The sequence below is a fragment of the Heterodontus francisci genome, chromosome 27, assembly GCF_036365525.1.
Source record: "Heterodontus francisci isolate sHetFra1 chromosome 27, sHetFra1.hap1, whole genome shotgun sequence".
Classification (NCBI taxonomy): Eukaryota; Metazoa; Chordata; class Chondrichthyes; order Heterodontiformes; family Heterodontidae; genus Heterodontus; species Heterodontus francisci.
The window spans coordinates 41,458,614-41,481,251 of record NC_090397.1 but is presented as its reverse complement, the minus strand read 5'-3'; the positions used below and the strand labels follow the sequence as shown (position 1 = coordinate 41,481,251).

General features: G+C 41.3%; 1 protein-coding gene across 10 annotated transcripts in view; it reads right to left on the bottom strand.

Annotated features, from left to right (window-relative positions):
• Positions 1-22,638, bottom strand: part of LOC137384760 (voltage-dependent calcium channel subunit alpha-2/delta-1) — an 891,951-nt gene that overhangs the window by 75,114 nt on the left and 794,199 nt on the right. For 9 of the 10 annotated variants that reach the window (XM_068059181.1, XM_068059179.1, XM_068059180.1 and 6 more), the window contains 2 exons: positions 18,375-18,435; positions 15,879-15,976 (listed from right to left, as the gene is read on the bottom strand). In XM_068059181.1, coding sequence (XP_067915282.1) covers positions 15,879-15,976; positions 18,375-18,435 — 159 coding nt within the window. Of the gene's footprint in view, positions 1-15,878; positions 15,977-18,374; positions 18,436-22,638 lie in introns of those variants that run through there. The other variant, XM_068059184.1, reaches the window with a different exon arrangement.

Below are 22,638 nucleotides of genomic sequence, written 5' to 3'. Positions count from 1 at the left end.
TAAGCTACAGGAAGGACCTCCCCACCGGTGCTATTTAAAGGGATCATCAACTAATAACAGGTTAGTGGCTGGCTTATTTCTTCTGGCTGTTGCTTTGATGGTTTGTCATTCTCTTAATTGGTTAACACATAAGAATAAAGCCAAGGGAAATGTAGCTGCCTCTGCTCTTTCCCCTGTTCTGTAGTTCTCTACTTTGTCGCTTTGCATTCTCCCACATTATGAAAGGGCACAGCAGATCATTCAGCAACAGGAATCCTGCATTCAGTAAATCAGCTGAATAGATAACACAATGCCTTGGGCTGTTTAGTATATGGGATTTTGATGGCAGTGAATCACAGAGGTAGAGGATTGAATAGAATCTGTCAGCATATTGAATGTCCATCGAGATAACCTAAAATGCTTCAGCCATAAATAAGCTGATCAAACAAGTGCTCTTCATAATTTCAGGACATCCCAAAGTGTTTACACCAAGTGCATCTTACAAGTATATACAAACTAACTGTTCAGATGGCGCCCCTACTTTTTTCTATGGAAATTAACAAGTGTTCCTTAGTTAAGCCAACAAAAGTCTTAACTAGTGTAGGTCTCAGCCAGGAAGTTAACAGGTGAATTAAAAGCAAAATATCATCGATGACGGGTCACTGACCCGAAACGTTAACTCTACTTCTCTTTTCACAGATGCTGCCAGACCTGCTGAGTGGTTCCAGCATTTCTTGTTTTTATTTTAGTTAACAGGTGAAGATGGTTCAAACTACAGTATAAAAATGCATGCAACAACACTGGATGCCTCCCTGAAATCAGTTGTGCCCAATTATTAGTGCATTGTGACTTCACATAGAGTCATAGATAGATACAGCACTGAAACAGGCCCTTTGGCCCACTGAGTCTGTGCCAACCATCAACCACCCATTTATACTAATTATACGAATCCTACATTAATCCCATTACCCTCTCACATCCCCACCTTACTTCAATTCCCCTACCACCTACCTACACTAGGGGCAATTTATAATGGCCAATTTACCTATCAACCTGCAAGTCTTTGGCTGTGGGAGGAAACCGGAGCACCCGGCAGAAACCCACACGGTCACAGGGAGCACTTGCAAACTCCGCACAGACAGGACCCAGATTCGAACCCAGGTCGCTGGGGCTGTGAGGCTGCAGTGCTAACCACTGCGCCACTGTGCCGCCCTACAGGTGCACACAGTAGAAAGGAAGATATCAATATTATCACACTCTAGATTACAGAAGAAGTCAGTGACATAAAACTTAATGACTGCATCAGCTTCACAGATATAGGTAATGCAATGAGCATCGAAAGGAGTGATTCCAGGCCTGATGGGTTATGTCACTGAGCAGGTCTACATTGAGGTGAAAACAATGCATACCAAGTAGTTCTTTGCTTGTAAATTCCCCTGAATGGATGATTCCTTTTGTCCTTCCAGTCTTCTTGCTAGTCTATGTTCTAGTCTTAAAGTTCATTAATTTTATACTTTAGAGCATCACTCGAAAATCATAAAACAGGGGAGCAGGTTTTCCCAATACATGTTAAATCCTATGCTGCAGGGCAATATATCCATATTTATCTGGCTGAATTACTTGGGAATTCAGGTATATCCCCACCAAGATTTATGGGCGACATGTACTTATTCATCCTGTGGATCCCTCTGGTTAATGGATATGTTCTTACCCGCCGCCACAATGAGCAGACTGAAGTATTATCAACTTTACAAAATATTAACATTTTTAAAAATGCTATTTTTGTGTATCATTATCCATAAAAATTGCTGGCTATTTGCAGGGTATTCCACTACCAAGTCCCTGTCCAATGACTTTCTGCTCCAAATTCTTCGCCACAAACTTGAATCCATCTGTGCAGCAGTTACCAGATTGGAAATATTAGCTAAATCCTCTAGAGTAAATATAATAAATATTCCCAAACTGCACTAACTCAATTAATTTTGAATTTTTAAAATTGTTAATATTTCCACTGCTACCAGATGAAATCAAGAATCTCTTCTTTTTCCCCCACAGTCCAGGATGATTTGTTATTCCAATTAGGTGCAATTTCCATGGATCTACAATTCCAATTAAGAAACACCTCCATGGAGTGTGTGCATCATTTGGAAGAGGTGGGGACCGACTGCAGCTGCGTGCCAGGGGCCTTATGGCAACACGAGCAGCCAGTTTAACTTCTGGATCATTTACTATTTTGTGCAGTGAATATTTACACCTTATCTAGTCAAGTCTTAGGTTAAAAAAAAAATTTTTGAAAATGTAAAGTAGATACTGTGCTGCAATGAATTTAATGAATAAATTCCACAATCAAATTCAGTTTTATTCATTTTACATCATTAATCATTCAAAAGGAATTCAACCATAAAATTACTTGGTGAATAACTGCACAGCAAAGCATTTAATTCAAAATGGATGCAAACATATTGTGATTTATGTAGGGAAATGCTTTCGCTTATTTTCTTTTTGAAACTCTGTAACCTTTGAACAATTAATGCTTTCCAAGTGCAGTCTCTCCTTGCATTAAGTAATAATTATTCAAGAATTAAACACACTAGAAGATCTCAAGGTGATGAGCAGTAACATGATTTTAGTAGTGCTAAAATGGTGGTCCAGGAGTGTGGGAATAGCAGAAAGGGGTTGTGGGCTTTGGGAGGAGTAGGGGTGTGTGGGAGTATTGAAGAAAATGTTTGGAGGGATTGGATGGGGGGAAGGGTCTTTTGGTATCAAAGTAGTAGCAGCTGAGTCACAGAGTGTAGTGTTGAGAGTGGCATATTGGAAATCTTGAGTCCTTAGTTTAGTTTAGAGATACAGCACTGAAAACAGGCCCTTCGGCCCACCGACTCTGTGCCGACCATCAACCACCCATATATACTAATCCTACGCTAATCCCATATTCCTACCACATCCCCACCTGTCACTATATTTCCCTACCACCTACCTATACTAGGGGCAATTTATAATGGCCAATTTACCTACCAACCTGCAAGTCTTTTGGCTTGTGGGAGGAAACCGGAGCACCCGGGGAAAACCCACGCAGACACAGGGAGAACTTGCAAACTCCACACAGGCAGTACCCAGAATTGAACCCGGGTCGCTGGAACTGTGAGGCTGCGGTGCTAACCACTGCACCACTGTGCCGTCCTTCTCTTTTGTATTTCTCTTATTTTCCCTGTGTACATCTGTCTTCTGCCCTTCTCTCCTCTTTCACTTTCAGTGTCTCCCACCATCCATTTTTGATCTTGTGTTGTTCCCTGTGTTTCTGTCAACTCTGCCTTTTCGATTACTTTCTCTGCTCCTTCCTTCTGTCTTTTCCTTGCTTTCCATCTCTCTCTCTCCTTGCATTCTGAGTTGCTCTCTCTTCCCCTTCCTTTCTCACACTCATCTGTTTCCTAGATGGCTCTCCTTATAGTTCCATTTCTCCCCTCCCCCTTCTAAGTTGCTTTCCCTCTTTGTGTCTTTCAATCCCCTTCCCACCTTTTCTCCTTTTCAGGTTTACATACTCTCTATTCCTCTTTCTTTACTGGTTGATGCACCCTCTCTCCTTAGGTTTGTGAGTTTTCTCTCTCTTCTATTTTTGTACTTATCGCTCATTACTGGCATCACCTTCGATCACTTTCTGGTTCATCTAATCTTGTTCTCTCTCTATCTAATTCACTTTCTCTTTATTATTAATTTATTTTACTTTGTGTCCATTTCTCGTTTGTTTCGGTTCTCTTCATTTTCTGCTTCTCACTCCCTCCTCTCAGTCTCTGCTCTTAAAGAAAGACTGACTTGCATTTATATAGTGCCTTTCACAACCTCAGGATATCCTAAAGTGCTTTACAGCCAATGAAGTACTTTTGAAGTGTAGTCACTGTTGTAATGTAGGAAATGCAGCAGCCAATTTGCACACAGCAAGCTCCCACAAACATCAATGTGATATTGACCAAATAATCTGTTTTTGTGATGTTGATCGAGGGATAAATATTGACCGGGCCACCAAGTAAAACTTGCCTGATAATCTTCAAAATTGTGCCATGGGATTTTTTGCCTGCACCTGAGAGTGTATAAGGGGCCTCAGCTTAATGTCCCATCCGAAAGGCAGCACCTCCAATAGTGCAACACTCCCTCAGCGCTGTGCTGGAGTGTCAGCCTAGATTTCTGCTGTCAAGGCTCTGGAGCGGACAATTCTTAGAATCAAAGGCCAAGAATTTCCTCGGAGTTGCTCCTACTCTGCCTTTGTAACTTTACTGGAAATGCAATAGAATTGGGCTTCAGAGCAGATACAGTTCTGAGGAAATTCTCAACCTGTAGAATTTAAGAACAAAAAAGGAGACTGTTTGTCTCATTCGACCTATGTTGGCTCACTGAAAGAGCAATCATTTAGTCTAATTCCCTTGTCCTTTCTCTATTCCATTTTAAGCAATGATAATAAAACTCGTCAGAGGACTAAAACGTAATATAGTTTAAACCTGGATGAGCATCCAATAACTACCTAAGTTAATTATCAGTTCAGCTATCTGTGGGACCTAGTGATACTGAAGTGATTAGCACACCAAAAAGCAACTTCTCCATGCAATAACCCCGAGTGCTAACATGTTCTATATCTAACACATATACTTTAGAATAAAATACTTCAAACTGGAAGATTTAGGCTATATATATATATGCATAAGAGATTAACCTGCTGAAGTAGAACTGAAAATGTTACATCTCTACTCCAACACTTTCTCCCCTAACCCCATTGCCCACTGAAGGCCGTGACTGATCCCCGGCTATGAGGTCAGACAGTGGCAGCAGCTCCCCAATGGCTCACTGAATTGATGGCCGTGACTGTTGGCAGGTTACTTGACCAGAGGAAGAGCATAAAGAGAGGAGAGTCACAACCAACCCCCATTCCAGTCCTCATCCGGGATCCAAAAGCCACACTCCCGCCAATGATCAATGTACCAATCAGGAGCAGCGACCCAAGCTGATTGTTCTGCCTACACCCAGGAACGTTCATTCCTGGATTACATCAGCTAACCTAGACCTGATCTCATGGTGCAGCACCGCAGCATTTGATAAATTCATTAACTGAAACCTAACAGGATACTACAAGCCCAAAATACCACAGGGGTTTGATCAGTTTTCTACTGTAATTTCAACAGATGGTCAGACCCTGCACTTCCCCCATTCCCACCTCCGCCCAAGGACCCAAGGAAATGGGGGAGACCCTGTTACAGTAGGTTTCCGCTATTTGAGAGTTTCCAGGTTTCCCTGTAAAGCAGTGGGCAAGCAGGGAAGGGGGGGGGGGGGGGGGAGTGGTGGCGAATGCTATCCATTCCTTACAAGGTAAATAATGGGCTGGGACCTGGGACTTCCTAATCCGAGAACTCTCAGTCCTGGCCATGGACAAGAACCCAGCATCTTAGTGCTAACCAGTGCATTGACTGAGGTGAGACATATAATCCTTGCCAAGTGCAGACATGGTGGCCTGGACCCTGAGAAAGGAAAAATAATTCAATCCCTTGCTTGGAAAGCCAATCAGATCAGCACCAATATCAGGGAGGAGGCACTGACAAAATATTTGCTGGCGTGGGGCGGATGGCCACCGAAGCAGCTGCCCAAATGACACTGCAGCCTGTCACCCCATACAAATGTGGTGCTATTCCACTGTTTCCACTAACTCTGGTGGGGTCAGTGTTAGAGTGGGCTTCCAGTGGGCACAAACCTGGTGCAACCACTGGGATTGCTGCCTGTGTAGTTTCAGTGCTTATTATTTAAATAAAAGCTGATAAATAACCTAATTACTCCAGTATTAATATTGACTTCGCAATTTGGTTACTTAATTAGCTTTACTTTAAAAAAAAGTCTTGCTGTCAGAAATGGAACAAAATTGTAAAAATGTCAATCAGTTGGAAACCTATTTACAAAAATGTTTTGCCTGACACACTTGAACTTATCACTCATTGCCTTAGTAGCAACACAGTGTAACTCTCCTAAACACTCTTGAAATAACTTGCCTTTCTCAAGACTTAAACCCGCTATGTAAAAATAATGCAAGGAACCAACCCTGGCTTTGCCTCGAAGCAAACTGAAACATCGGCACAGGGCACAATTGCTCTGTGGCCTTTTCAACATTTAAAACACCATTTTTCTTCCCTGCTTCACCCTTTTGTCTTTCCTCCTTTCGACTTAGCAGCAATAAGGGAATATTATGTAGTTTGGTAGCATTGAGGAGTGGTCCTATAATCTTACAGCACTTATGTGAGTACTTAAAACCTACCCTATTTGACCAAGCTATTCTAATATTTCCTTATTTGTCTCTGTGTCAAACTTTGTCTGATAATTCTCCTGCGAAGTGCCTTGGGGCATTTTTACTATGATAAAGGCACTAAATGTGTGAAATTTCTGTGGTTTAGTAGCAATAGGGGAAGAGTCCTGGGGTTTGGCAGACTATGGAGCAGAAATGTGGTTTCCATTAAAGCTGGGGAGGTGGAATTTAGGGGCTGCTTCACTTGAGGATTCCTGGGGCTTTGCGTCATTGAGTTGGGTTTTTACAGTTTGGCAGCACTGAATGGGTGAGCGCTTTACAGCTCTGTCATTAGTCGAGAGTCCCAATGTCTGGCAGCACTAAGGAGGCTGTGTTCTGACAGAATCAAGAAACTAAATCTCAGGGCGTAGCAGCACTGGAATGGGGGATTCTGGAAATTCCAGTGTCGTTTAGAATAGGGGACAGGAGGGAGGGCGGTAGTGAGGGTCGGGAAGAAAGTTGTAGACCTTGTGGTGGGTACCGATGCTACTGCAACTGCCCTGCTGTGCTACCAGACTACCCTCTCTCTCTTTGCCCACTCCCGTTTCCACACTCTACCCAATGCAGTCCTGATGACCCCCCGCCCTTTCACTTTACCCTCAAAGGTCAGGTGATGTCAGAGGGGAAGGTTACACAGTGGACCCAGGCACAATCAATGGGGTGGGAGGAAGGCAGGTGTACCCAAGGTTGGAGGTGTGAGGAGGGAGCCACAGAAAGTAATGGCTCAATCACAGGGTACAATTGAGGCTTCGAATGGTAGCAGCAACAGATCAGAACCAATGAGGGCAGGCAGTGCCTGTGGGACCTGACAGGGATCCAGTGGCAGTGGAGCCACAAAGGTGTCTCATTAAAAACAAGCAATGTTTTCAAGTTAGAAAGCATACCGTTAGATTGTAAATGCCTGAAACCGGTCCCTATACTGCCACCTAGAGGTCTCAAAGTTAAGGAACAGCATCACCTACCTTGGAGACGAAACATGGAGGACTGAACCCGAGGCAAGTAAAATCGACAGAAATACATCAGCATTACAGAAATGGTGACAGCAACAATGTGATGGAGAATCAAGACAGAGTTACAGGAAGAATTTTAATTTATTAAGACTGTCACAATAATTCACAAGCAAATGAAGTCCAATAATAAATGTTTAATAATATATTCTAAAGCAATTGAATCTGAACTCAGGCTAGTTTCAGTGAAATGCAGGAAAGCAAACTTACAACTTCAGCAGCACGCGGGCTGAAATGTGAACCGAGCTGCACAGTGTAAAACATGATATAAAACTATAATTAAGCAAGGAAATGCCATGTTGAGGTGGATAGAGTTTTAATTTTCAGACAACTTACGTGAATCAGCAGCTATTTACGTTCGAGCAGCTGAAGAAATTCTCCTTTCCTCTGCTTCAAATGAAACTCCTGAGGAAATGCAGGTGTCTTGCAAACACACATCAGGCATTTGAGCTTACAAGGGCCACACTGTTTCCCCAATTTTGGGCTGCATTTTCGGCGGCAGGCGAGAAAAATGGCATCCCATGATGCAGAGCCACCGCAATCATCCGTTCAGTGGCTCATTTAAATAGTCGGGGCGGGCCGTACCCCTGATCAAGTGGCGGGGGTGGCCTGTCCATTCCTGGTAATGGCATCAGCTGCCGGTGCGCAGGCACTAATGCTATTTTTAAAGGGCTGTCAGCCCTACCGGGAAATTTAAATATTTAAAGGTAAAGTTAATACAAATAAATAAAGACATTTCTTCTGCCCCTATCCCACCTGCACCCCCATAACAATTAATCATCTGCCCTTTGCCCCCAAAAACATTTACCTTTACAATGTGACCTTCCCCCCCACCCCCGCCCAAAACTGCACAAACTTTCAACTTCAACCCTTCCCAACAAACCCCTACACCCATGACACTAATGTGACCCTGTTCGCCCCCGCACTGATAAACTTACCTCCTCCCCCCTCCCCAACAGTGTGGCGTCTTGTTGCCCTGGACGGGGATCCGAAGGCGTGGGAGTGCCGGCCGACGGGTCGAAGGTCGCAGCGGGACATCGGCCGGCAACGTGAGTGTCATTAATTTATCCATTTAAATTTATTTAAATAGTGGGGTCCCATCACCAAGTGGCAGGGGGGCCACCACAAGGCCTCGCCACCGCCAGTAATATCGGGCTGGGCCCTCCCGTGGTGGCCCTCTCCCAGAGGCATCCCCCACCCCCGCCATGGAACCTGATGCCTGGGGGAGAACAAATTCCAGCCCGTTATGCCGGAAATGAGAAACTTAAGCCCAACCAGACCACTGCAGAACAGTTCAGAATTGCCTGACTGGGCTCAGATTTCACACAGTTCTTGAATTTGCACCAGGGCTCCTTAGGGCAATCAGCCTACATTCTTTACATTGGCCTTCTCTTATTTCTATTACCTTATTCACCTGAAAGACTAATTTGCTATTTTGACTTTTTTTGAAGCTCTAGAACATACACAGTAACAAGCTAGTCATGGATCTCTATAGATACTGTCATGTATCAATGTTATTGCTGAAGCAGAATTGCATGAAAGAATACCAGAAAGATAAATCTGGCATCATGAAAACCTTAATGACGTATTCATGTCTACTTCAAGGTTACATTGCAGCATCTTAAATTGTGGAATCTACAACATTTAACCAGTAATCTTCTTTTCCAAAAGGGGCCCCGAGTTTTGATTTGTTTTGCTGAGTGGCTGTTCCAATTACCCTAATGTCAAATGGTAGAATTAAATGTACAGGCCCTCCTGCTCGATTTTCCCGCGACACACGCACACAAATTGACAGCTCTCTGGCGGGTTTCTAGAGGCTGGATTTTCAAAGGGCCACGGGGTGGGGTCCCAGTGCGGATGAGATTTGAAAATCGCTGCGCTGGATGAGGAAACGGGGAAGCAGCTCGCCTCCAATAAAGGGCGCACTAAGCCCATGAAGGGCCTCGTTAAGGGGCCGGAGGGGTCCGCACTGCAATTTTCAAAGGCGATTCCAGTGAGCCCGATCAGTCTGGTGCACGGGCTGACAGCGAGCAAGGGGAAAACTTCATTTCTACATGATGAAATGTTTTGGGCCCACAGGGATCTCATGCCAGGCCAAGCATGGGACATTTTTTTAAAATTCTGCAAGTGCTGTCTTAGCTCTTTATTCAGCTGGTCCTCCCTGCATCTGCCTGCTGTTTGTGGCAAGGCAGCGACAGGCCCCCTCATGGCTGCCACCAGCCTTTGCCACATGATGTGCTGGCAACTCCCACTTCCAGCAGATTCTCAGCATCACCTCGACTCCTGCCCAATTAGGGCATTCCCATTTGAAGATTGTGTCGCATCAATGATGCGGCTAAGATGCGGTGTCGGGACTCAGAAATCATTCGGCCATTGGGTTCCTGACCCTGTTTTGAAAATTCAGCCCCAGGTGCCTATATTTCTCAGCAATCCTTTCAAGCTTCCCAAAATGATGATTTATTTTTGGTAAAATGTTCGAAGGATATTTCATTTCCAGCAGAAACCTCATCATAAATATTAACTTAATGTGGAGAATCTGATGCACAAATAAATTTATCCTTGAACTACACTATTGAAAGTGTTCCCTTCTTTCAGGAACACGAAGCTTAATAGTTTGCTCCTGACTCCTCTAAATACTGTAATCAAAATAGAAGTTGATAAAAGTCTGCTGTTTATCATGTCACACAGGACAACATACATTTAAATTTATTGGTATGCACATTAAGGATTAGTGGTATCTTCACACTTTGTCGGTGGGGAGCGGTCCAGCCTCACACCATAAGCTTCATAAGGGAGTCAGCAGATTTACTGCCCCATTAACACTGACGGTCTGGCCTCCATTTTTACTGGGGCCTACGCTTGGTCATCCCAAGAGACTGCCTGCTTCAGGCAGTAGATCTTCTTTAATATGAAATAGTTGTCCTATGATGTGCTTCGTACACCAATCGGCATTTTAGGGCAGAACTGGTCAGAACATGTGCCATGCACTCTCGGAACAGTTTTATTGGTGATACAGCTTATGAATCTCTTGAAAGTTAAGTTTAAAATTATTAATGCTCCTCTGGGCCGCAGAAAAATAATCTGGGCTGTTGACACCCCAGGCTCATACCCACTCTGCAATCAGGAGTTCTCCTTCCCCCACCTTCAAGACGTACCTTGCACCCCAGAGGCTCAATAAGCATTTGGCCTAATCAGGCGAGCTGCACTGGGACACATGTTTGGGGTGAACATCAAAATGGCTCGGACCTCTCCATGGCCAGAAAGGCTTCTTCACTGTCTGCCATCCAATAATTAAAATCCACCCTGTGGAGTGTAAATTGGGGGCCAACTCCAAATGACTCAAACGAAGGAGTGAGACAGTTAGACAGTTTTACTATTGCTGCAAAGATGTCAAGTCAAGCCCAGCTGTGGGTTTCTGCTGCATTTACTGTTGTCTCAGTAAAAAGCAAAACCAGTTCAAACCAACACCACCATTGTTGTGCAACTGAACTCTTAATTATATGATGCATATTGTGTTATTGGGTCACATGATGTTTAAAGTTAGATACTGCATGCCAATTGCTTTGGATCATGCAGAGTCCAATGTACTTAGTTGTAAGATTAATACATTTTAAATATTATTGCCTGTACAGTGATCTTTTCAATGCATGGTATTTATCTTACTGGCAAACTGTAATTTCTTTGATGCTTAAAATAGCTTTGCTGTGTTCAGAAGAATAAAATAAAATGCACAGAACCCATTAATTGTCTTGAACATACTGTTGTCTGTGTTTTCTAGCTCTGGCAATGTCAGACTGGATACCATTTGTTATTAATTAATTGTTAAAAAAGGACATTTGGTATTTCACTGAAAGGTAACAGCCCTGAAATCCAATTATAAGTGAATATATTTAATTCTGTTTTGATTTCATTCTAAAAATTTTATTTTCCTTTATTAAGATTAAAGTGGCTCCAAACTCTATTGGTAGAACTATTCCTTTACCCTTGATTAAAGTCACAGTTACACTTCAATGCCCAGTCTCAGAGCGGTGAGGACACACAGTCAGTAGATTGGAGTTGCTACAATGCTCACTGCACAGGTTGTACTGAAGTGAGCTACGAAAAACTTCTTCTCCCCAAATGAGAATGTTTTCACATTAAGAAAACATGCCCTCCGATTATTAAGAAAGATCTCACAAGTAGGTTCCCTGCTTGCCTTCAATCCCACCTGAGTGAAACCTGGAAGAGGACGGAATGATCCCAGGATCCCGACTTAATATCACTTTTAGGGGATTTAACTCCCATATGCACCCAAACCCACCTGCCCTTGCCTGGGAAAATACCCCCACCCCCAAAGTGATTTAAAGCCCTCTGCATACATAGAAATATGAAATGGTTGTTCCATTCATCAACACTCATCCTTGCAATACATTAACTCGCCCCTCACAACATCCAACTCTAGAGTTTCCCTACATTACAACTGTGACTACAGTTCAAAAGCATTTCATTGGCTGTAGAGTGGGATGTCTTGAGATTGTGAAAATCACAATATAAATGCGAGCCTTTCTTCTTTTCTCTGAAATGGCACAACACCTCTACCCTTACCATCCCTGGCACAATAATCCCAACTAATTACTCTTTAGATGAAGATCTTTTCCAGATATCTGTTTCAAATTCACTCTTCACCAATTTCCACTTATGTCCTCTGATCTTACTTTGTGTGCATATTTTGATATAATAATCTAGGTTTACTTTATATTGGTTCATATTTTGTTTGGTTTGATTAACCCTACTCCCTAATTGCTTTCTTTCTCATATTCCCTTTTAGATTTGAGACCAATCTCATGGCTCTTTTCTGCTTTCTAATCCAAGTATATCTTATTTCTTGCGTAACCACCAAAGAGAACACCATGTTCTAAGTGTAGTCTGACTGCGCAGTATGAAGCCTTAGCACCGTTTCAGTCAGTTTGTAAACTATTGCTCTAACAGTATCTCAGAGCATTCTACTGGTTTTTTGAAATGGTTTGGCATGTCTTCCAAGTTTCTATCTGCCAGTTCACTGCCACTCATTGTAAACTTACATTCTACATTTTATTTTTAACTATATGCTTTTGTGATGTGTTTGCAGGCGTCATTCTAGAACTGTCCGACACTCATCAAGGGAATCACACCCAAATAGGGCCACATTCTCACTGGGTTACGTGAACTGGGTCATTCATAGCTGCGTGCATTTCCTTCATTAGGCCGAAATTGTTTTTCTGTTTGGAAGTCAGCCATTTGTTAGCACACGGAATAAAGAGCAATATATTTCTTATTATCAAGTGTGAAAGTACCATCGCATGATCTCAACGAAGAGGAAAGTGTGAAATGGCTTTGTGAAGGAAGGTACGACTCATGCTATTTTCACTTGTGCAGATCAAAGGCCTAAAACCAGTGGTCAGAAGGAGAGCAAATATTGGGATTAAGATTAAGATTTCAAGGAATTGCCATGTAGCAGATGGCAAGTGATCTTTTCAATTACACACTTGGGAAAGCATGATGAGCAAGTTTTTGAATTGCAAAAAATATTGTCCTGAGGTCTATTTTACCCAATTTAGCATTTTGTTGTCACCAGCTGAGCTGTGCCTTTTCCTGGTCCAGTCATTTTCTATACCAGTCCAGTCTCTCATCCTTTCACTTTCCTGAATTCTCTCTCTTCCTTTTTGTAGCCCAGTCACTCCAGTGAGTCAAATTACATTAACCAGCTTGGTGCATCCTCAATCAAAGTGATGGCTTTTCCTGCATCCCAAATCATGGACAAAGTATAAGAACCAATAAAACAAAGCCTGTATTTCCAAGTATTTTGCCTTTATCCTTATAGAATTCCCCAGTTTTAGAACTAATTCAAAATCTATCCCAGTACTTTTTGTTAAAGGCACACTGATGTAAACGCCGACAGACAAGACCCACAATTTACAGAGTCTTCCCACGTCATCAAATTGGAAATGTTTTAAAATTCACTTGTGGTTTCATCTGCGGTTCCATCATAATCACAAACTCTTCACTTGTCCTTTAGCAGTATTTATGATTCTGCATTACAGACTGAACTGATCTTTGCTGTTAGCTCCAAATAAGAGGAGTAAACATTAGACTTCATCCAATTGACTACTGAAAGAAATGTGACAGTTTGGAACATGGTGCAGGCTGGGTTTCCTGAGTAGAAAACCACAGACCACACATGATGTTTAAACTATACAACAGTTAACAGCCCAACATACATAGAATTTAGAACATTTTTTACTAAAGCTGATAAATATCACTGGTCAGTTTGGATGACGAAGGCCCTTCAACATGTTTGATCTCATCCTCTCAGAATGCCAATATTAACAGGCTACAGCACAATACTCCCAGACGAATTCAAGGTGTGATGCAGAGTCTGGCTACACACTTAGACTGGATCTTAAATTGTTGCTGGCACAATAGCATATTCAATATCATGAATAATAATCTCATAATCTAGTCAACATCTAACCTAAGCAACAATACTCAAGAAGCTCAATACTAGCCAGGACAAAGCAGTCCACTTCACTGGAGCCTATCCACCATCTTACATATCCACTCCCTTGTATTCAATTCACAGGATGCAACAACTCAAGAAGGCTTCTTCAATAGTAGAATTTGTTATATATTTGGTTCTTTATGCTGCCACTGTATAGAGTCTAGCCATAGAGGTTCTTTGACCGTACTGTTTAAACATTAATCTTTATTGTATAGTAACTATATACACTCCACACTAGCCTGTGTGTCTCCTTCAAAAGCCATGTTCTAATTGTTCGAGTCTCTCCCACATAATCTCTTACATCATCATGGTGGGTGGTAATCTTTACATACTCTCAAGATTAACCCTTTGATACCCTTATACTACAGATCCCACACCTGTGACCTCCACTACCTAGAAAGACAAGGAACACCATCACATCCAAGTTCCCCTCTAAGTTGCAAGCCATTTTGATTTGGACATATAGTGCTGTTCCTTCCTCATTGCTGGGTTAAAAACCTGGAACTCCCTACCTAACAACATAAGAAATAAGAGCAAGAGTACACTTTATCAAACCTACTACACCATTCAATAAGATCACGACAGAACTTCTACATCAACTCTACTTTCCCACCCTATCCCCATATCCCTTGATTCTCCTAGTGTTCAAAAGTCCATTAATCTCAGTCTTGAATCTACTCATTGACTGAGCATCCACAGCCCTGTGGGGTAGAAAACCCAAAGATTCACAACCCTCTGAGTGCAGAAATTTCTCATCTCAGTCCTAAGGGCACTGTGGGAGTCCTTTCATCACATGGACTGTGATAGTTCAAGAAGGCGTCCCACTGCGACCTTATCATGTCCAATTAGGGGTGGACAATCAATGCTAACCTTACAAGTGACACTCTTTTCCAGGAATGAACTTTTTAAAAAAGAAAAGTCTGGAAAATTTTGCATTCTACATTCCTTCTTCCAATGGCCATTACCTCCTCCTTACCTCTGCCATCATAGCCTGCAATCTTGGCTGTTTAAAGCCAGAATTAATTGCAAGCATTTTGAGAAAGCAAATCTATTTCCCAGCAAACAGAAATAGCCAGATGACTAAATTATGCTGCATGTCTACATACCTGTCTGCAATGACTATATTAACTTGTCTGAGGTTCCCTTGTGTGTACACCATCCTGAATATCTGCCCGAACTGATAAAGTTCCTTTAAAATTGAGCCAATCAGTAATGGTCACTCACTCAAATAAAATGAGGCCGAATGTATTTTGTATAAAGGCACAGCCATTCCAGGAAACTAAGTGATAAATACAGCATAATTTGCTGAAGTGGGACCTTATGCCTCAGCACATTTTCTATCAATCAGTTGTATAAATTGCTTTACTGAATGTCATTTTTGAGAGCAGCATTTAAAAAAAAAGACTGGCAGCATTACATTCCCTTTCCACCATGTTAGGACTGCAGGCTTGGGAGATTTCTTTAGAATGCCAAGTACATATTGAACAGGCGGAATCAAATCTGCTTGTCAGAGAATAACTGAATTTTTCTTTTTTGGGCATTCAGAACTGCTATTCCTGTTGTAATTCGCAAGAATTTGTTCTCTAAGATTGCCTGCCTAATGTTAAAAGTATTGGTCTGTTCATATGTAACACACAGTTACTTTGACTGCTCTTAATTAGCTAGTTCATTATTTTGTTTCTTTTTGTGCTACTGCCTGTACCTGCCTGACCTCTGCTCCATAAAGGTGAAGGATAAAATTCAAATCTGAAAGAGTAAGGCACTGCCATGCTGCTGTGCACAAAATCATTAATAAAATGATCCAGCAGTGTTTGCAATTCTGCCAACTACAGCAAACTGTACATGAAGGTGAATGGGAACCTTTTCCTCCTCCCTTCCTCTATAGGCTCTTAAAGTGAGGCTCAGTTTTGTCTAACCATTACTTTATTAATCATCTTCTCCCTTTAGTCTTTGTGGTCTTACAATATGGGCTTTGATCCTTTGACAGCTTCTTCTCAATCACAACAAAAGCACTTTGAATATATAGAATGCTATACCACAGACAATGACAAATGGTACTTACAGTTTGGAGAATTTGGAGTTTGGCGGTCAATAAAATTAATAAAGTTCTCCAGGAATGCTGAATTGTTGTTTGAAGGAGTCAGTCCATTGCAGTATTCCCTGAAAGGCATTGTTAACACATACACACTATAACAGCCTTCCCACATGTAAACAAACATGGTCACTATGAGAAGAAAACACATACAACCAGACAGTGGCAACAAGACATGTAAAGAGGACTCAGCTGTACACATCACAGCACACAGAGCACAGCAATCTCTAAAACATATAAAAGACAGTGACTAAAGAACAATACCAACAAGGCTGGGCTCAAAAGGTGCCAACTATGGTTAGAAAATTCCACTTGCCAACCAGCCATAGGTAAGTAGTCTAAAAAAAAACAAATCTACTCTACACCTTCAAATTGGAACAGGGTGTTTTTTCCATCAAGCTTTAAATAATTTTGTTCTTTGTATCTTTCTGCTGTATCTGATTACTTGTGGCTTGTAACAAGGGACATCACTACCCACTGACTGTAACAAAGATGGTGTTTAGTCTCAAAATTCACATTCTGTAATTACCTAATTTCCCTTCCTGTTCTGAAGATAATGGCTGAGGTGCAGGTCTATGAACATCAAAAGCATTCCAGTACCTTGCCCGACTGGCTGTTCCATGTTTGAACTTAGATGGTCAACATGCCATTCATAGAGGGTAGAACAGTCAGGTCAACCCCAATCCTCACTCGCCTTACTTTCCAACAGAGGGCACTGGATAATGTACAGGAGCTGGAAACCTGGCTGATTCTCACCATTCTTAGTCCAGGGTAGATCTCAGCTCCCACTGGTTGCCCCAGCTAAGATCATTTGAATTGTACATGTTGCAAACTAGCCCATTTCATTCGCAGAAGAGCCCCAATTATCTCTGCAAAAAACCTTGTGTTTTTGTGAGTGAAAAGTTAACTGAGCTTTTCCCTTTAAAGTCTCACTCAACAGTCACTAAATAACAGGCAAAGTATTTTTCCAGTATTGAAGCCAATATTTAAAATCTGCCAACGCTATGCTACTGCATTAGAGTATGTTCCAATAAAAAATATACTATTATATTTCTTGTTTTGTCCGAAGTATAAAGAGAAATTAAACAGTATTTTTTGAAGGCTGCAAAGCAGGAGCCTGAGACAACAGCTATTGAAAACAGTTTTTCATATAAATTTCTCATGTTTCTAATACATTCTTTAATCTGCAGAGCTCTGCTGCGTACTGTAATGCTCACCCTGCTCGAAGGTTCGAACTGCAAAACATTTAAATGAAATGATGAAAGGCTTCTGCTGCAGCATATTGCTTATTCAATAAGGACATTTGTGAATACAATTCACAGATTTCCCTGTCTGCTTGCTGTCAATTTAAATATTTCATTTCAGCAATTCTTCAGTTTAACTATCAATATAGTGGAAATTGGTTAACATGTCCTTTGCAACATATCAATTTCTTATTCATATTTATAAATTGGTGCTTGTTTTGTTGTGAAAGAACCTGCATTATGTTGTAATGCTTTTAGTTTATATTACTACGGAAAAGCTGCATTGCCACTTCTATGTACACTGCTGACTTCTGTATCATTAGGGCAAAGGTCCCACCTGAAATGTTAACCTCTCTCAATTGACTCAATAGTTGACTAAACCAGTGTTGAATGACCTTTGTGTGACTGGTCCGGGAACACAATTCACTGATTACTATCAAAATCCAGACTGTGAGTGACCACTCTAGACAACCAGACAGCTTTTTTAAAATGATGTTACGAATGTCCTTCAACAATATTTTTACTTTTCCTATCTTGTCTCATTTACTGCTCTTGTGTTTTGATGTTTCTTCTATTTTAAATCTTTTCATTTTTCAATTTCTTCCCATCTGGATCTTCCTGTGTTTTTGTTTAACTTCCTGCTCTTTATTGCCTCCTACTGGAAGTCTTGGGGAAAACAAATAGTGATATCAGGACTTTATGTGTTGGCATATGAATGCCTAAAAAAGAATGATTACCGTGAACAAATGATCTTAATGTATTCAGAGACTGTCAGAGACCATTTTGATTTAAATCAATACTTACGGATTAAATCAAATTTGGTATATGCAAAAACGCTCCCCAGGCCCTCAAGACCTCACTGTTGCCAAAAAATTAGAAGTGTGGGAATGCTAAGAATATTGAGGACTCAATAAATAACTACTTTCAAAATATTCCTTGCTTGGGAAAAATACATTTTCTTTCTTTAGGATTTAAACCTGTTGAATGCAGTTGGATGAGAAGCAGGCCAATAAAAGGAAGTTCTTTACCACAGGTCAACTTCAACATTTTTGAACTCCTGTCCAAAATCCAGAGATCTCCTGAAGTTGGCACCAGTCTGGACACCTTTATCCCAGTTATCCCAGTGCCAGGAGCTCCCAAGTCACAGCAAATCAAAGCCCCTCCTTCCACAAAAAGTCATGCTTTACATGCGTTCTCACAACAAAGCATTAAACTGAGCTACCTTGGGGCGAGATACACATATCCTGTAGTGTCGAAGTTATCGGGCATTATTGATTCTAAGTCTGAAAAGAAACAATTGTTAAGATGCTCATTATTGCTTCTGTTTGTACCATTTATGTAGCCAGACCTTGACATGGAACAGTTTGAACAGAATTTCTCTTATCAAAACAGCAAAAATAATTATTCACCAACTAATTTTTTTCACATACTGCAGCATTATAGAAAATACATAGACAGCAGGCAGTAATCCATGTAAAAGTAAGCTAAAGCTATTAATGTAATGATAATGGACACCAAGAACTAATAGATAAAAGGTCAGATACAATAAACACAGGAAAATATCCAACAGGGATAGGAGCACTAGTGCATTACAGTATACTCTAAAGACAATACAACAAGGAAATTGACCAACAAAAAGATACTTGCCCTTGCGTTTGGCTGTCAGAATCCATCAGAAAGAGAAAGCAGGGAACAGGAAAAAGGGTCAAGTAGAAGGGATTATAAACAATATTTTATTCAATGAGTGCTTGAATAAAAATATTGTGCTATACTGGGAGACTTAATGCACAGTAGAAGTCCGAAAAAGACACACTCGCTTGCAGACTGAGAACTGTATGTGATCACCATTAACGTTACCTTCAAGAAGCTGTATCATTTAAAGGTCTGTTTACTGAGCAACAAATGTATCTCAACACAAAGGTAATACAAGTCTGGTTATAGCTAAGGACCTAAGCTTGGACAATATCATGCAGGCATTAAATATAACAAGAAGCATTGCAACCCTTTGAGAAGTGAAGGGCCTTTAGCTTCCCTCAAATAACATTCTTCAATAAAATGTTGAAACAGTGTTTTGAAAAATGGATGAAGTAACATGAAATGCCGAACAGCTGGGGCATGTCTCTCCTTGTCACTACAAATCACTACTTTTAAAAAAAATTATTTTTGGATACTAAATTATTTTTAAAACGTTGTTTTCTTAGATAGTGGTCAATAATCTTCCTGTGGGCCTTAGAGGCTAAATACATAAAATTGAAATTCAGACCTTTGAAAGTGCACAATCAAGGATTCAGGCCTATGCAGCTAATAAATAAATGTATGGAAGCACGTCTCCAAGAGAATTGCAGCTTGAATTATATCTGATTACTTTTCTGAACTTGTACATGTGCTGTAAATGGTATTTTTTAAATTCTAAAGCTGTTGTTGACTTACATGTGATTGCAGTATTTACATTTCTACAGAACAGCCTGGAAGACCAAAGGTGGTTTCCAATAGCAACATCATGGTTTGAATGCAATCCAGAGCAGGAAAGTGTAGTAGACAACATGAGTATACTATTTATTATATTGTTTAGTGTTCTTCTTCTCACCTTATCCCTATCGAATTGCTTTTCGGTCTCTCCTCTCCTCTCCCTCCCCCCCAACCCACCCAATAGAATATAAGAGCAGGGAGGTTATGACGGAGCTGTATGTTAGGCCACAGCTGGAGTACTGTGTACAGTTCAGGGCACCACACTATAGGAAGGATGAGATTGCACTGGAGAGGGTGCAGAGGAGTTTCACCAGGATGTTGCCTGGGCTGGAGCATTTCAGCTATGAAGAGAGACTGAAAGGCTGGGGCTGTTTTCCTTAGAGCAGAGAAGGCTGAGGGGAGATATGATTGGGGTATACAAAATTATGAGAGGCATTGATAGGTTAGATAGGAAGAAACTTTTTCCCTTAGTGGAGGGGTCAATAACCAGGAGGCATAGATTTAAGGTAAGGGGCAGGAGGTTTAGAGGGGATTTGAGGAAAATGTTTTTACCCAGATGGTGGTTGGAATCTGGAATGCACTGCCTGAAGAAGTGGTAGAGGCAGGAACCCTCACAACATTTAAGAAGTATTTAGATGAGCACTTGAAACGCCATAGCATACAAGGCTACGGGCCAAGTGCTGGAAAATGGGATTAGAATAGTTAGGTGCTTGATGGCGGGCACAGACACGATGGGCTGAAGGGTCTGTTTCTGTGCTGTATAACTCTATGACTCTAACACCTCATTACTTCTAACATCTCTGTTGTTGTTCTCGACTGAAAATTGAGCTCAATAAACTCTTTATGACTGAGTCCAGTTCACAATAATAGCAGGAATCTATGATAAATTGCCTGATAAAAACTGATATTCTTCATCAGTTTACAAATAGTCAAATGAAAATGACTTGGTGTTGTGGTGCAGCACATTGGAGCACCAGTAGACAGGGCCATGTCACACACTGCACTTTCATAGCTATTCTGCTCAGTTCCTGATCTAGTGGTTCAGATAGGCAAGTAGTAAAGGAAATAATAAGGCAAAGCAGACTAGTTGCCAGGCCTGACCAGAGCAGCAATTGTCGAGGCCATCGAGCAGATTGGCTGCCTTCTTGTCTAAAAGAAGTACACAGCCCAGGGAGAGTAAGAACAGCTATAGAGAAAACATAGTTAACTCAATACAAATTAAGTCTATCCATGGGTTGAACATTATTCCAACACCGCCATTAAATAGAATTAACTAATAAGTGGTACCATAAGGTGGTACAGAAAGGGCGATATTCAACTTGCAGCCAAAATGGGCACAAGGTTGGTGGCACGAACATTCCATATGCTGAACCATGTCAGCTGAAGGCCTGAGCCAAATTTGTTTCTGAGGCTCCAACTCCTAATGACCTGTGAACACAAAACGGGAGCCAGACTGCAGCTTGACAGTTGGGGAGGGCACAAAATCGATTGGCTGTCACACGGAGCTGGCCAGCAGGTTGGGTCCGAGAGGTTGGGGGGAATAGGCGCTCCCATGTGGGATGTGGGGTGGGCAAAGTGCGGCTCAAATATGCCAGCAGTGGGCCAGAGTTTATTTGTAGGCCCAGGAAAAATACACCAGCTTCTTTTAAGCCCACTCTGATGAAAATGTCTGGGGCCTCTTTTTGAGCAGCCACCAATCCTCTTTAAGGACCACTGATTAGGCCACTTAAGACCTATTACAGCAAGATGTTGTATGTGCAGCACAAACTCCATTCATTTGTACCTGGATTTTGCACTTGTGGTCCTTCAAATTACATATTTATGTCTCCTGAGCCAACATAGCATCTCGTGCACTTCCAGATCGCAATGCAAAACTAAGAGATCCCATACCCTTACAGGCACAAAAGGGTCAGCCTTAAGTTGAATTTCTCCCCACGTGCATTTTAATCTTTCTCATCAATGAAAGTGTCAGAATTTGTTGCTATGTAACAAGCAGCCCCAAAGAAATCTCAACCAATGGTGACTTGGACAATAGATGAAATTCCAAGAATTTTATGGCAAACAGCCATCCTCAGTCCTGCCCCGCTAAAGCATTACTCTGGAGAAGACATCTTTCTGGAGATAAACCATCACTTAACATAATGCCACAAATGTACTTGCAGGGTCCTAGGAAAAAGGGGGCAGAGGTTCCCAATGGTTTCACTGTATTTCACTTTTAGTAAATTATTTTGTGGTCAGCAATGAAATACCATAAATTCTTTGAGTTGTAAGTGGCCAATCTTTGGCCTTGTGCATTCGTATAAGAAGAATGTTGCAGATACATTTAAAAGTAGGATGTATTATTCATCTAGCACAAAACTTGAAACTCTGAATATGTGATAATATACAGGAAGTTTATAAAATGATTAGGGATAAGTGATTTAGTTCACAGTCATGCCTTACCTACATGACAAACAAACGCTAAATTTATATTGTACAGTCACAGGCTTGGAAAACACATGGGTCAAAGGTTAACAGGTGAATTATTTATCCAAATCTTTCTAAGGAAATATTTGGATGCCCTATAATTATAATGTTTTGCTGCTGACATGTGCTGAAGGTGCCAGGGTCTTTGTTTAGCCAAGCATGATGTAAACGGGCCTTTAGAATTTAAGGCTACATGGCATTCTGTGCCAAATGAAAACATTGGGTGTGAAAGGTTTGGACAACTAGCGCATGCTTAGGACTATGCCATCCAGGCTGATAACAGACTTGAAATATCACACATGCAAGTGGGGATTGTCATTTTATTTTGACTTTGCAACAATTTCTAAAATGCCACAGTGCAAAAAAGATTTACGTTGCAAGATAAAACAACAAGGAAAACTGGCACAAGGAAAGTGAATGGGTGAGACTTGTATTACTTCTGTATTACCTCTGCGAAGTTCATTCAGATACAAATCAAATTAAACTTCCAAAGAAAATCAACTGAGGGGAAAACTCCTTTTTAAAATAGAATGGCCCGGATTTTGTGAGCT